Source organism: Scyliorhinus torazame, chromosome 5 (assembly GCF_047496885.1).
Source record: "Scyliorhinus torazame isolate Kashiwa2021f chromosome 5, sScyTor2.1, whole genome shotgun sequence".
NCBI lineage: Eukaryota > Metazoa > Chordata > Chondrichthyes > Carcharhiniformes > Scyliorhinidae > Scyliorhinus > Scyliorhinus torazame.
In genome coordinates, this window is record NC_092711.1 from 78,640,651 (window position 1) to 78,655,266 (window position 14,616).

At 45.9% G+C, this 14,616-nt stretch overlaps 1 protein-coding gene and 1 long non-coding RNA gene across 2 annotated transcripts; both read right to left on the reverse strand.

Moving 5' to 3' along the window:
- Window positions 1–1,343: 1,343 nt before the first annotated feature.
- LOC140421452 (uncharacterized) lies at window positions 1,344–5,202 on the reverse strand. The gene is made up of 3 exons (XR_011946786.1): window positions 4,988–5,202; window positions 4,670–4,761; window positions 1,344–2,437 (listed from the first exon to the last, which is right to left on the reverse strand). It is a non-coding gene; the product is annotated as an uncharacterized lncRNA (long non-coding RNA).
- A 7,191-nt stretch (window positions 5,203–12,393) lies between these two features.
- Window positions 12,394–14,573, reverse strand: LOC140418547 (uncharacterized). The gene is made up of 2 exons (XM_072502039.1): window positions 13,970–14,573; window positions 12,394–13,839 (listed from the first exon to the last, which is right to left on the reverse strand). Exon 2 carries the CDS (start codon window positions 13,508–13,510, stop codon window positions 12,506–12,508), a length of 1,005 nt encoding a protein of 334 aa, XP_072358140.1. The 5' UTR covers window positions 13,511–13,839; window positions 13,970–14,573; the 3' UTR covers window positions 12,394–12,505.
- Between the last annotated feature and the right edge of the window lie 43 nt (window positions 14,574–14,616).

Here is a 14,616-nt window from a genome sequence, read left to right on the forward strand (position 1 = left end):
ATTTTAAGTTATCAAGACATTGACATATCTTGCACAGAGAATCTGACTTTAAAACAATCAGGACAGAATTAAACACACTGGCATCTATCAGAGGGAGTAAAATTAAAGTGAAGAGAGATCTCAAATCTGGATTTGGAAAATATCCACAATGTGGATGCAGGTGAAGAGGGACCGGGGAATCTTTGAAGTTAGTTCCTGAACCTTTGTTTCAACCAGGTGTGTTTACGATGCCAATAATTTAGAATTGTGAGAGATGGTGTGCGGGGGCGGGGGGGATGAATCTAGTCAATAATGATCGCAATTTACTGGAAAAAATTTTACATTTATTCTCGGTGGCAGCTCAAGGGTTTGTGTTGCTGATTCTGATCATTCCAGCAGCTTTAGAATATTATCTATGGAATGTAACAAGAAATTTGGAAAATAAGCTTGTAGTTTAGAAATAGCTGGGTTAATCAGAAATCAGATTGTGAGACGTCAATAAGGATGATCCCTCCTGAAGGTGGGGAGATCTGTAAGAAATCACTATCTTGTAACCTAATAAAATCTTCAGAAATGCATTGATTACAGGAATAGCTGTGTGTGTGTGTCTCTCTTGCTTAGAAATAAACATTCCTGGCTTGACAAACACAGGGAACTGTATCCCAGTATTACCTCATAGGGATGGAGTTAGGGAATGGAATTTATAGTGGTGACTGAAGATAATGGCTGTGACCAAGGTTAATGGGAGGAAGTTCTGGATGTGGGATAAGCAGTTTGATAATTGAGTAACAGTGGAGGAATGGAGAGGGATGGTGGTGAGGTAGAGCTGGGTGTTGTCAGTGTACATGTGAAAACTAACACGGTGCTTTTGGATGATGTCACCTCGGGGCAGCTTATAGATAAGAAATAGGAGGGGCCGAGGACAGATCCTTTTTTAAGATGGGTGATGATGGTGGATTTAAAGGTGAGAGGGACAGTACCAGAAGAGAGAGACCCGTTGACATTATCAGGTAAAACAGGGAAGTTGGGTGATCAGTAGTTCAGTGAGAATAGGGTCAATACAGCAGAATGTGGGTCTCATGGACAAGATGAGCACTGAGAGGGCACGAGAGAAGATGGCAGAGAAACTGGAGAAAGGTGTGAGTTCAGGGCTCAGAAACAAAAGTCTGCCCGCGGTGGGTTAGTGGGAGGTAGGGAAGCAGCAGAGGCAGCTGGTCAGATTGTCTCAATCTCAGTGACAAAGAAGCTCCATCAGCTCCTCGCTTGTTGTTGGAGGTGAGGATTTCAGAGATGGGACAGGGAGAACACTTCAAAAGGAACTAATTCATGTTTGAGATAGGAAAAAGACTCAACACACTGCTTAATACAATGCTAAAAAGTTGGTTTATTTGGCTGTAAGCAAGATATAAACCCGATAATTGGACCCCAGAAAACATGGTTTTGTCCTGGATGTAATTAACAACCAAATTCCATCACTGTAGTTGCTTGTGACCTCGCTGGTGTCTCAGTAGATTGGATGACTGACTGAATCCCTTCCCACACTCGGAGCAGGTGAACGGCCTCTCCCCAGTGTGAGTGCGCTGGTGCAGAACAAGCTCAAATAATCGCCTGAATCCTGCCCCACAGTGAGAGCATCTGAATGGTCTCTCATCAGTGTGACCACGTTGATGGTGCATCAGAACCCCAGAACTTTTATAGCTCTTCCCACAGTCTGGGCATTTAAATGGTCTCTCCACAGTGTGAACTCGCTGGTGTGTCACCAGGCTGGGTGAATCTGTGAATCCCTTCCCACACTCAGAGCAGACAAATTGTCTTTCATTGGCATGAAGCCGCTGGTGTGTTCGCAGTGAAGAAGACTGATTAAATCCTTTCCCACACTCGGAGCAGGTGAACGGCCTCTCCCCAGTATGAGTGCGCTGGTGTATAGTGAGTGCAGCTGATCTCTTGAACCCAGTCCCACAGTGAGAGCATCTGAATGGTCTCTCGTCAGTGTGAACACGCTGATGGTATACCAGTTCCTGGAAATTTACATAGCCATTTCCACAGTCTGGGCATTTAAAATGTCTCTCATCAGTGTGAACTCGGTGATGATGTATCAGGAGGTTGGATGATTGAGTGAATCCCTTTCCACACACAGAACAGGTGAACAGTCTCTCCCCACTGTGAACTCGGTGGTGACTCAGCAGGTCGGATGACTGAGTGAATCCCTTCCCACATGTGGAGCAGGTGAATGGCCTCTCCCCAGTGTGAGTCCGTCGATGAGTTTCCAGTGTAGACGGGTAAATGAATCCCTTCCCACAGTCTCCACATCTCCATGGTTTCTCCTCACTGTGAACTGTGCTTTTTATTTCCATCTTCAAAATACGATGATATTCAGGTTATGAAAAATTGAACAACTGTCAGGACCTGATGTGATGTTTGGTTTCAGATTCCTGGCTGCAAATGCTTTCCTAATACCCTGAGAAATTAATTCAAAACAGAGAAAAAGGAGTGAGAGAGAGCCCACAAAAACACAAAGGCATGTTGTGAAATTGAGCTGAATGAATCTGGTCATTTGTGGGGCCGGCACCAGGGAAAAGTGGCCATGAAAACTGCTGGATTATTGTAAAAACTCTACTAGTTCACTAATGTCCTTCAGGGAAGAGAGTCAGTGGTCTGGGCCGATGCAAGACAACTCGCCTTTAGAGAGAGAGGTGGGAGCAGCATGAGGGAGTGGATTGTATATATCTAAAACTCAGCCAGAACTTTGACAGAATCTCCCAAACCATCAACCTCCACCACCTCGAAAGACCAGGGTGGCAGGCGTATGTGAACAGCATCATATTCAAGTTACAATCCAAGTCACACCATCCTGACTTGTCTGACATCCAGTACTAGGTTAACAGAAATGTCCTCCATTTAAATATGGAAAGATCTGAGTCACTGTCTTCAGTTCCCACGACAAACTCCACTCCCGACCCACTGACTCCATCACTTCACCATGAAAACAGTGCGAGGCTGACCCAGGCTGTTCATAACCATGGGAAAATACTTCACTAAAATAAAAGCAAAATACAGTCATAGAATTTACAGTGCAGAAGGAGGCCATTCAGCCCATCAAATCTGCACCAGCCCTTGGAAAGAGCACCCTACCTAAGCCAACACCGACACCCTATCCCTCTAACCCAGGAACCCCACTTAAACTTTTTGGACACTAAGGGCAATTTTGCACAGTCAATCCACCTAACCTGCATATCTTTGGAGTCTGGGAGCAGACATGGCGAGAAAATGCAAACTTCAGACAGACAGTGGCCCACGCCGGGAATCAAACCTGGGACCTTGGAGCAGTGAAGCAACTGTGCTAACCATTGTGCTACCAGATTCTAAAAATCTGAAATAAGAATAGAAAATGCTGAATAAACTCAATAGATTGGGCAGTATCTGTCCAGAAAGAAACAGAGTTAACGTTTCAGTCCATTTAACATCTTCAGAGCCGCCAGCTGAGTTTCAGACCACAATCTCTGCCAGCTCCTCGAAGGAGTTTCTGTCTCATTCACATCACTGGACTTGATCCTGTCTCAGATTTGTGAAACTCTCATCGACTCCTTTATTACCTCGAGACTTCACTATTCCTGCACACTCTTGACCAGCCTCCGACATTCAACCTGTGATAAGCTTGAGTTTATCCCAATCTCTGCTGCCTCTGTCCTCTACACTAATTTCCATTCACTCACTCATCACCCTGTCCTCATTGATCAACACAGGCTCCTGGTTAAACAGCAAATCAATTTAAAATTCTCACCTTTCTTTTCAGATCTGGGGCTGGTTTAGCACAGGGCTAAATCGCTGGCTTTTATAGCAGACCAAGGCAGGCCAGCAGCACGGTTCAATTCCCGTACCAGCCTCCCCGACAGGCACCGGAATGTGGCGACTAGGGGCTTTTCACAGTTACTTCATTTGAAGCCTACTTGTGACAATAAGCGATTTTCATTTCACTTCATCTCTCCATATTGCTCATCCCCGTTTCCAGTCACACACGTTTGAATATTTTTGCCACAGAGACTTTTTCCCCGGGTGGAACAAACCATTACAAGGGGACATAAATTTAAGGTGAAAGGTGGAAGATATAGGAGGGATATCAGAGGTAGGTTCTTTACCCAGAGAGTAGTGGGGGCATGGAATGCACTGCCTGTGGAAGTAGTTGAGTCGGAAACATTAGGGACCTTCAAGCAGCTATTGGATAGGTACATGGATTACGGTTAAATGATATAGTGTAGATTTATTTGTTCTCAAGGGCAGCACGGTAGCATTGTGGATAGCACAATTGCTTCACAGCTCCAGGGTCCCAGGTTCGATTCCGGCTTGGGTCACTGACTGTGCGGAGTCTGCACGTCCTCCCCGTGTCTGCGTGGGTTTCCTCCGGGTGCTCCGGTTTCCTCCCACAATCCAAAGATGTGCAGGTTAGGTGAATTGGCCAATGATAAATTGCCCTTAATGTCCAAATTGCCCTTGGTGTTGGGTGAAGGTGTTGAGTTTGGGTAGGGTGCTCTTTCCAAGAGCCGGTGCAGACTCAAAGGGCCGAATGGCCTCCTTCTGCACTGTAAATTCAATGATAATCTATGATTAATCTAGGACAAAGGTTCGGCACAACATCGTGGGCCGAAGGGCCTGTTCTGTGCTGTATTTTCTATGTTCTATGTTCTAGACTTACATTTTGTTTCCGATTAATCGAGTGACTCTGTCACATTTTGATCTGATGTTTGTTTTGTGTTTTCCGTCTTCAAATTCTGCTCTTCCAACGTCCTGTAAACAGAAGTCATCACACTGTCAGTCCAAGATCAAACATTGAGAAGAGACAAACATTTCTCTTGATTTGAGTTTTCTGTGTGCAAATCCTCCCCTTCTAAGCCCCTGTAAAAGAGGTTTGCAGAATCCATCCCTGTCAGTCCAGGAGAGAAATTCACAGCATTCTCTCCTCCTGCTGACAGGACAGGGAGCACCGCGCATGCGCCCTGCTGCAGATTATTACATTTGGTTGAAATGGTTTCGGGCCTTTCGGCTGCCGCGGCCCCCATTTGGTGCGAACGCGGGACCGATCGGGTCTTATTTGGGTTTTGAGTCCTGCACTGGGTGTTTATGAAGCCTCAGCACCCACTCGGCCACCTCCATTACCCGGCCACAAGCGGCTGTTTCTGTCTAATCGCGGAAACCAAATGATCTCCCGGCGGCGGCTGCCGGAGTCCACACTGCGCATGCGGATGTCGGAGTCCACACTGCGCATGCGGCTACCGGAGTCCACACCATGCAACAATCGAAGTCACATTGCGCATGTCCAATAGTGGCGGATAGACAGAGTGGAGAATGTTAATTTATTCACATTCGGCTCTGGGGCCGCACTGGGTATTTGTAAATCCCGCCCCCCGACACTGACCTCTCACCTGACACCTCATAATGTTGAGGCAATGATTGACGGTAGCACCGGACCAATGGAAGGAGAAGGGGACGAGGCAGGGCGACACAGGAATTGGGAGCAGGAGGCGGCCACTCAGCCCCTCGAGCTTGCTGCACCATTCAATACCATCATGGCTGATCAGATTGGAATATAATTCCACATTGCCGCCCACCACCGATAAAATACTACATCCGGCTGAAAAATATTCAGTGACTCTAGATTCTGACAAGAGGAATCATCCTCCACACATCCGGTTTTGTCAAGACCCTTCATAGTCGTTTTTTTAATAAACAATTTTATTGAAGTATTTTTTGGCATTGTAACCAGTTACAGTGTACAGTAATGTGCAAATATCAACACAAAGCAGAAACATAGTGCAAAAGACCAATCCTCTCTCATAAATAGTACCCGCCTATTTATCCCTCGTTTCTACTCTAATCTAACCCTCCCCCCCACCCCCCTGCTGACATTTAATTCCCCGCGAAGAATTTGATGAATGGTTGTCACCTTCGGGTGAACCCTAATACAGATCCTCTTAAGGCAAACTTAATTTTTTCCAGCTCTAAAAAGCTCGACATGTCCGAGAGCCATGCTTCGGTCTTTGGGGGCTTGGAGTCCCTCCATGCCAGCAGTATACGTCGCCGGGCTACCAGGGAAGCAAAGGCCAAGACGTCGGCCTCCCCCTCTTCCTGGACCCCCGGATCTTCCAAGACCCCAAAAATTGCCACCACTGGACTCATCACCACCCTAGTTTTCAGTACCTGGGACATGGCATCCGCAAATCCCTCCCAGTATCTCCTAAGTTTTGAGCATGCCCAGAACATGTGGACATGATTCGCTGGCCCTCCCGCACACCTAGTGCATTTGTCCTCCACCCCAAAAAATGTACTCATTCGGGCCACCGTCATTTGGGCCCGGTGTACGACCTTGAACTGAATCAGGCTGAGCCTAGCACATGTTGCAGTTGAATTTATCCTACTCAGGGCTTCCGCCCATACCCCCCTCCTCCATCTCCTCGCCTTTGGGACCTGTCTACGTATGAAGTCACACACTTGCAAGTACCGAAAGTCATTCTCTCTTACTAGTCCGAATTTCTCGTCCAAGGCTCTCATGCTCGAGAAGCTCCCCCCAAAGAACATATCGCCCATTCTCCCCACCCCCGCCCGCCACCATGCCCGGAATCCACCGTCCATACTCCCAGGGGCGAATCAGTGGTTGTCGCGTATTGGAGACCAGACCGATGCTCCCACCTTCCCTAGATGCTTCGTCCACTGGCTCCAGATCCGTAGGGCTGCCACCACTACCGGGCTGGTGGAGCACCTACCCGGCGGGAGCGATGGGAGGCCCTGGCCAGGGCTGCCAAACTGGTGCCCCTGCAGGAAGCTGCCTCTACTCACCCCCAAATAGACCCTGAACCCACCATCCAACTCCTTACCATGGTTATGTTGGCCGCCCAGTACCGTCTACACTGCCCCCGCAAGTGATAGCGGGAGTGCATTCCATCTCCTGAACTTGCTCTTCACCTGTTCCACCACTCTAGTCAAATTTAGCTTATGCAGTCTGCCCCAGTCTCGTGCCACCAGTCTCCCTAAGTATCGGAAACTTTCCCCGACCATCCTAAATGGTGGCTCCTTCAACCTGTTCTCCTGGCCCCTCGCCTGCACTACAACCATCTCACTCTTAGCCATGTTCAGTTTGTACCCTGAAAACCTGCCAAATTCTCTCAATATTCCTACTATACTGTCTATCCCAGCCAGCGGGTCCGATACGTAGAGGAGCAGGTCGGCTGCGTACAGCGATACCCTGTTTTCCACCCCTCCCCTAATCATTCCCTTCCCCACCACCTCGCAGTTCTCATGGCAATCGCCAGAGGTTCTATGGCCAATGCAAACAGCAATGGGGAGAGTGGGCATCCCTGTCTGGTCCCTCGGTGTACTCTAAAGTACTCTGATGTTGTCCTATTCATCCTCACGCTAGCTTTTGGGGCCTGGTACAATAGTCTAACCCAGTCAACAAAGCCCTCCCCGAACCCAAACCGTCCGAGTACCACCCACAAATAGTCCCACTCCACCCGGTCAAAGGCCTTCTCGGCATCCATTGCCACCACTGCCTCTACCTCTCTGCCCTCCGGGGCATCATGATCACATTGAGTAGTCTTCTCAAGTTGGCTACCAGCTGCCTGCCTTTCACAAACCCTGTTTGGTCTTCCCCGATCACCTCCGGGACACAGTCCTCAATTCTAAACGCCAAGACCTTAGCCAGGAGCTTGGCGTCGACGTTGATCAGGGAGATTGGTCTGTATGACCCACACGCTTCCGGGTCTTTATCCCGTTTTAATATCAGCTAAATGGTAGCCTGTGACATCGTCGGGGGTAGAGTCCCTCGCCTCGTTAAATACCCGAGTCAGCACCGGCCTCACTATCTCTGAGAAGTTTTTTGTAGAACTCCACTGGGTATCCATCTGGCCTCAGGGATTTACCTGACTGCATGGCCTTCAAGCCCCCCAGCACTTCCTCTGCTCTGATCGTGGCCCCACGTCCATCTACCAGCCCCCTACCCACTTTTGGGAAGGTCAGTCCGTCTAAGAAATGTTGCATCTCCTCCGGCTCCCCAGGGGGTTCCGAGGTTTAGAGCTTCCTGTAAAACTCTCGAAACACCTTGTTCAGTCCTGATGGGTCATCCACTCTGTTCCCCAAACCGTCCACTACCCTGCCTATTTCTCTGGCCGCCTCCTTCCTCCTGAGTTGCTGCGCAAGCATTCTACTAGCTTTGACCCTTCAGAGTCTTATATGATTCAATGAAGTCACCCCTCACTCTTCGAAACTGGAGAGGATACAAGCCTGGCCTGTCCAGCCTTTCCTCATAACAGGAGAGGACACAAGCCTGGCCCATCCATCCTTTCCTCATAACTGGAGAGGATACAAGCCTGGCCCATCCATCCTTTCCTCATAACAGGAGAGGATACAAGCCTGGCCCATCCATCCTTTCCTCATAACTGGAGAGGATACAAGCCTGGCCTGTCCAGCCTTTCCTCATAACTGGAGAGGATACAAGCCTGGCCCATCCAGCCTTTCCTCATAAGGCCACAGGTCCATTCCAGGTATTAATCTCGTAAACTTTCTCTGAATGACGTCCAACAAACATTGGAATATAAAAGCAGGGATGTACTTCTGAAGCTTTATAACGCATTAGTTAGGCCCCATTTAGAATACTGTGACCAATTTTGGGCCCCACACCTCAGGAAGGACATACTGGCACTGGAGCGGGTCCAGCGGAGATTCACACGGATGATCCCAGGAATGGTAGGCCTAACATACGATGAACGTCTGAGGATCCTGGGATTATATTCATTGGAGTTTAGGAGGTTGAGGGGAGATCTAATAGAAACTTACAAGATAATGAATGGCTTATGGATGTAGGGATGTTGTTTCCATTAGCAGGGGAGACTAGGACCCGGGGGCCTTAGAATTAAAGGGAGTTACTTTAGAACAGAGGTGAGGAGAAATTTCTTCAGTCAGAGAGTGGTGGGTCTGTGGAATTCATTGCCACAGCGGGCGGTGGAGGCCGGGACGTTGAGTGTCTTTAAGACAGAAGTTGATAAAGTCTTGATTTCTCGAGGAATTAAGGGCTATGGAGAGAGAGCGGGTAAATGGAGTTGAAATCAGCCATGATTGAATGGTGGAGTGGACTCGATGGGCCGAATGGCCTTACTTCTGCTCCTATGTCTTATGGTCTTACAGCCTTTCTTAAATAAGGAGATCTGTCTGATGTGAAGTTTGCACATTCTCCCCGTGTCTGCGTGGGTCTCGCCCCCACAACCCAAAGATGTGAAGGGCAGGTGGATTGGCCACGCTAAATTGCCCCTCAATTGGATTAAAAAAAAAAAATAAGACCAACACTGTACCCTGTGCTCCACGTGCAGTCTCACCAATGCCCTGTATAACTGAGGCATAACCTCCCCAGTTTGTATTCAATTCCCCGCACAATAAATATTCAATTAACATTCAAATGACATTTTATTAGCTTTCCTAACTACTTGCTGTACCTGCATGCTATCCTTTTGTTATTAATGCACAATAACACCTCGGTCCCTCTGTATCTCAGAACTCTAAAAGTCTCTCACCATTTGGACAATCTGCCTGTTTTATTCTTCCCAACAAAATGTGCATTTTCACATTTTCCCACATGATACTCCATTTGCCAGGCCTTTGCCCACTTGCTTAACCTATCGATGTCCTTATGTGGCTGTATTGCATTCCTCACAATTTAGTGTCCCACCTTTTTTTGTGTTATCAGCAAATTTAGCAACAGAACCTTCAGTACCTTCATCCAAGTAATTTATATAAATTATAATAAGTTGAGTCTCCAGTACTGATCCCTGTGGCACACCACTCATCACATCCAACCAATCACAAAAATACCCATTTATGTCTACTCTTTGTTTCCCACTGGTTAGCCAATCTTCAGTCCATGCCAGTATGTTATCCCTTATATCCTGAGTTTTTATTTTCTGTAATAACCTTTGATATAACTTATCAAATGCTTTCTGGAAATCTAAGGACAGTACATTCACCCGTTCCCCTTTATCCACAGTCATGTGACCCCATCAAGTAACTCTGATAAATTGGTTAAATGTGATTTTCCTTTCATAAAACCATGTTGACACTGCCTGATTGCCTTGACTTTTCTAAGAGATCTGACATTGCATCTTTAATAATAGCTTCAAACATGTTCCCTATGACTAATATTAGGCTAACTGGCCTGTAGTTTCCAGCCACCTGTTCCCCTCCCTTTGTGAATAAAGGAATTACATTTATTATTTTCCAATTTAATGGATCCTCCTCGAATCTAGTGAATTTTGGACAATGAAAAGAGTGTATCAACTCCCTCTTTAAGCTGCTTCTTTCAAGACCTGATGATGAAGTCCGCCAGGAACCGGGGTTTTGTTAGCTCGCAGACTCAAAACATTGCTCATTACCACTTCCCTGGTGAGTGTTCCTCCATCCCTTCAATTTCTTGATTTACGGATATTTCTGGAATGTTACGTGATTCCTCTATAGTGAAGACTGATGAAAATACCTGATCAATTCATTTGACATCTCCTTACTTTCCATTGTTAATTCTCCAGACTAGCTTTCTGGAGAATCAACACTCACTTGAATTATTTACTTCCACAAATATCCATAGAAACTCTTACTATCTGTCTTTATATTTCTCGCCAGCTTTCTCTGGTACTCTAATTATTCTCATCTTATTAATATTTTTGTGCTTTTATACTCTGCCAAATGTTCTGACCTGTCATCTGCCTTTGCACTGCTATGTACTTTTTAAAAAACATTGATATTGTAATGTGATATATATAAATATATATATATATATATAGAGAGAGAGAGAGAACTGTAGCTGTGTGGGGTATTTATGTTTGCAGTTGATAAAAATGCTTAGTGTGTGTGCTTATAAAATGTTAGCTGAATTTGTCGAATTATCTTTGTTTTGTTTGAAAGTGTTTAAGGCCTCTGTTGAATAACACCTGAAAAGTAGGCCCTTGTGCTCCTCGTAATCAAAATTGATAAACTATTGGAGGTCAGGTGAACTCCATGAAATAGTTTGGAGCTTTTTAAACCCTGGCCCATATCAATATTTCTTTAACTTTTTTAGTTAAAGACAGATGCTGGGTCCTCCCCTGGAATTTTCCATTCTCACGAAAATATATCTATTCTGTGTATAATGAAATATCTCTTTGAATGTCTGGCACAGAATCTCTATTTACCTGACACACAAGCTCATTTGCCAATTCATTTTAGCTAGCTCTGTTTTGATGCCCTAATGATTGCTCTCATTTCCCCCACAACCCAAAGATGTGCATGCTAGGTGGATTGGCCACGCTAAATTGCCCCTTAATTGGGAAAAAATAATTGGGTATCCTAAATTTTTAAAAAATGAATAAATAAATAAAAATAATTGCTCTTATTTAAGCTTAACTTGCTCGTCTTGGACTCAATCTTCTTCCCCTCAAACTGCATGTCAGATTCAATCAAATTATGATCACTGTTACCTGGGGATGTCTTCACCATGAGGTTATCAATTCATCCTTGTTGCACAATACGATGTCTGGTATAAACTGCCCTCTGGATGGCTCCAAAATGTGCTGATTGTAGAAACTATCGCAAAATCATTCTGTGAACTCCTCACCTATGCTACCTTCGACCATCTGATTTTTCCAGTTTATAACTTTACTAAAATCCCCCTTGATTATCGCTGTACCTTTTCTGACAAACTTCCATTATCTCTTTCTTTTAACTCTGGTCTCCTGTGTAGTTACAATTAGGAGGCCTGCACACCATTCCCAGAAGTAAATTCTTGCCTTTACCATTTTTCATCTCAAACCAAACCATTCCTACATCCTGGTTTCCTGAACTTCGGTCATCCCTGTCTAATGTGCTAACACCATCAACAATTAACAGAGGCACTCTTCCATCTTTTCCAAGATTTCTGTCCTTCTTAAATTTCACATGCATTACAATATTCAGCTCATCACCACCTTTTGAAGGGAAATGAGGGATGGGCAATAAATGTTGGACTGGCCAGTGACACCCACATGCCATGAATGAATATAAAAAAATTCAGGTCCCAATCTATGTCTGCAATGGCCATCAGATCGTACTTACTTATTTCTATAGGTGCTGGCAATTCATCAGTTTTGTTTCAAATGCTACTTGTGTTTTGCTACAGAGCCTTTGGTTTTGTTCTTTTATTATATTTGTAACGTTTATCTGATGTAATTTTAAATGTGTTCTTTCCGTCTCTTCCTGCCACAATCTGTTTATCATTTCCCATATTCTGACCTTTCTCTCTGGTCTTACTCTTTACTTTACCACATCATACAAAACAAATCAGAAAAGACACAACAATGGAACAGTCAGGAACAGGACATCAATCAGTTTCCTCCTATCTGACAGAAATCAAGGACTGGAACACTGTCATTAACACAAATCTAATTTAATTAATCTATATACAGAATATTAAACTCCGGCCGAGTCACAGGAATAATTAACAACAACTGAAACAAACTCCAACTGTCAGAATGAACATGGTTCAGTCCTGGATGTGATTAACAGCAGCAATATCAGAATCCAACCCCTGTAATCGCTTGTGAACTCGCTGGTGTTTCTGCAGGGTGAATGAATGAGTGAATCCCTTCCCACACTCAGAGCAGATGAATAATGTCTCCCTGGTGTGACTGCGCTGGTGTTTGAGCCGGAGGGAATGCTGAGTGAATCCCTTCCCACACATGGTACAGGTGAACGGCCTCTCTCCAGTGTGACTGCGCTGGTGAATCAGCAGATCCATTTTGCCTTTAAAGCTCTTCTCACAGGTGGAACATTTAAAAGGTCTCGCGTCAGAGTGAACACGTTGGTGTGAGGTGAGTTGGGCAGACTGAGTGAATCCCTTCCCACATTCAGAGCAGATAAACTGTCTCACCCCAGTGTGAATGCGCTGGGGTCTCAGCCGGGTGGATGACTGAGCGAATCCCTTCCCACACACACAGCATGTGAATGGTCTCTCCCCAGTGTGAACCCGCTGATGATCCAACAGTTTGCATAACTGAGCGAATGTCACCCCACACTCAGGACAGGTGAATGGTTTCTCTCCAGTGTGACCTCGCTGGTGTGTCAGAAGATTGGATAACTGAGCGAATCTCTTCCCACAATCAGTGCACGTGAATGGTTTCTCCCCGCTGTGCATTCGCTGGTGTGTCAAAAGGCTGGATAACTGAGTGAATCCCTTCCCACACTCGGAGCAAGTGAACGGCCTCTCCCCAGTGTGAACTCGCTGGTGCGTCAGAAGATTAAATTTGTTTTTAAAGCTCTTCTCACAATCGGAACATTTAAAAGGTCTCATGTCAGAGTGAACAAGTTGGTGTGCAGTCAGATGTGTTAGTCGAGTGAATCCCTTTCCACACTCGGAACAGGTGAATGGTCTCTCCCCGGTGTGACTGCGGTGATGAGTTTCCAGCTCAGAAGGGAAACGGAATCCCTTCCCACAATCCCCACATTTCCACGGTTTCTCAATGGTGCCGGCGTCCTTCTGTCTCTCCATTTTGGATGATCAGTTGAAACTTCTTCCACACACAGAACACGTGTACAGTTTCTTCTCGCTGTGAGGGTGTGGTGTTTTTCAGGCTGTGCAACTGGTTAAAGCTCTTTCCTGTCAGTTCACTGCAGCACTCTCACTCGGGTGTGTGTGTCGCTGTGCTTTTCCAGTCACAATGATGTTTGAAATCCTTTCCCACAGACAGAACAGACAAACATTTCTCTTTCCACATTCAAAAGCTGATAACATTCAGATCCTGATGAATTGAGTGACTGTCAGATCTCGATGTGATAATTGATTTGAGTTTCCTTTCTGTCAATCCATGCCTTGTAACCCTGTAAAATCAGTTTACACATGTCAGAAATTCAGAACAGATAATTCTAGTTTCTGGGGAATAATTGTTTCTCTCATTTCCCAAAGCTGCAAATTCCAGTCCCATACATTTTGCCATTCCCATAAACTCACCACAATGGTTCAAGGTCATTAATACTGAGTACAGCTTTAAATTCCAGATTGTTCACTGAATTTAAATTCTACTATCTGCATTAACAAATCCATCAGTGTGAGAGCAGGATAGAAATTGCCCCCATTCTCTCCTCCTGCTCCAGGATCTGGGGCTGGTTTAGCACACTGGGCTAAATCGCTGCTTTTAAAGACGACCAAGGCAGGCCAGCAACACGGTTCAATTCCCGAACAGGCGCTGGAATGTGGCGACTAGGGGCTTCACAGTAACTTCATTGAAGCCTACTTGTGACAATAAGCGATTTTCATTTTCATTTCATGTTCAGGATCAGCAAAGTGAGTTGAAGATAATTTCTCCTGACCAAATCCATTGCTGCATTTCCTTCCTGAAGCCACATTTGTCCACTGGGGCCCGGCACCGGGAGAAAGCGGCAGCTGCCGTTGTGTTGGGTGTTGAGGCGGTGCCGCTAGTTTGTTATTGGGGGTGTTGAGGCCTCCACTCCCACCCACTGCCCCTGACGCTGCCTCCGCTTATCCGCCTTCTTCCCGCCTGAAGATGAGACAAACAAGCTTCTGTCCCTGGACATGAACCGCACTGCGCATGCTCCACAAACAATACTCGGGGAGTGATTGACGGCAGCTCCGGACCA

Excerpts from the sequence above, each read along its gene's own strand:
- LOC140418547 (XM_072502039.1), bottom strand. The coding sequence starts at position 13,510 with ATGGAGAGACAGAAGGACGCCGGCACCATTGAGAAACCGTGGAAATGT.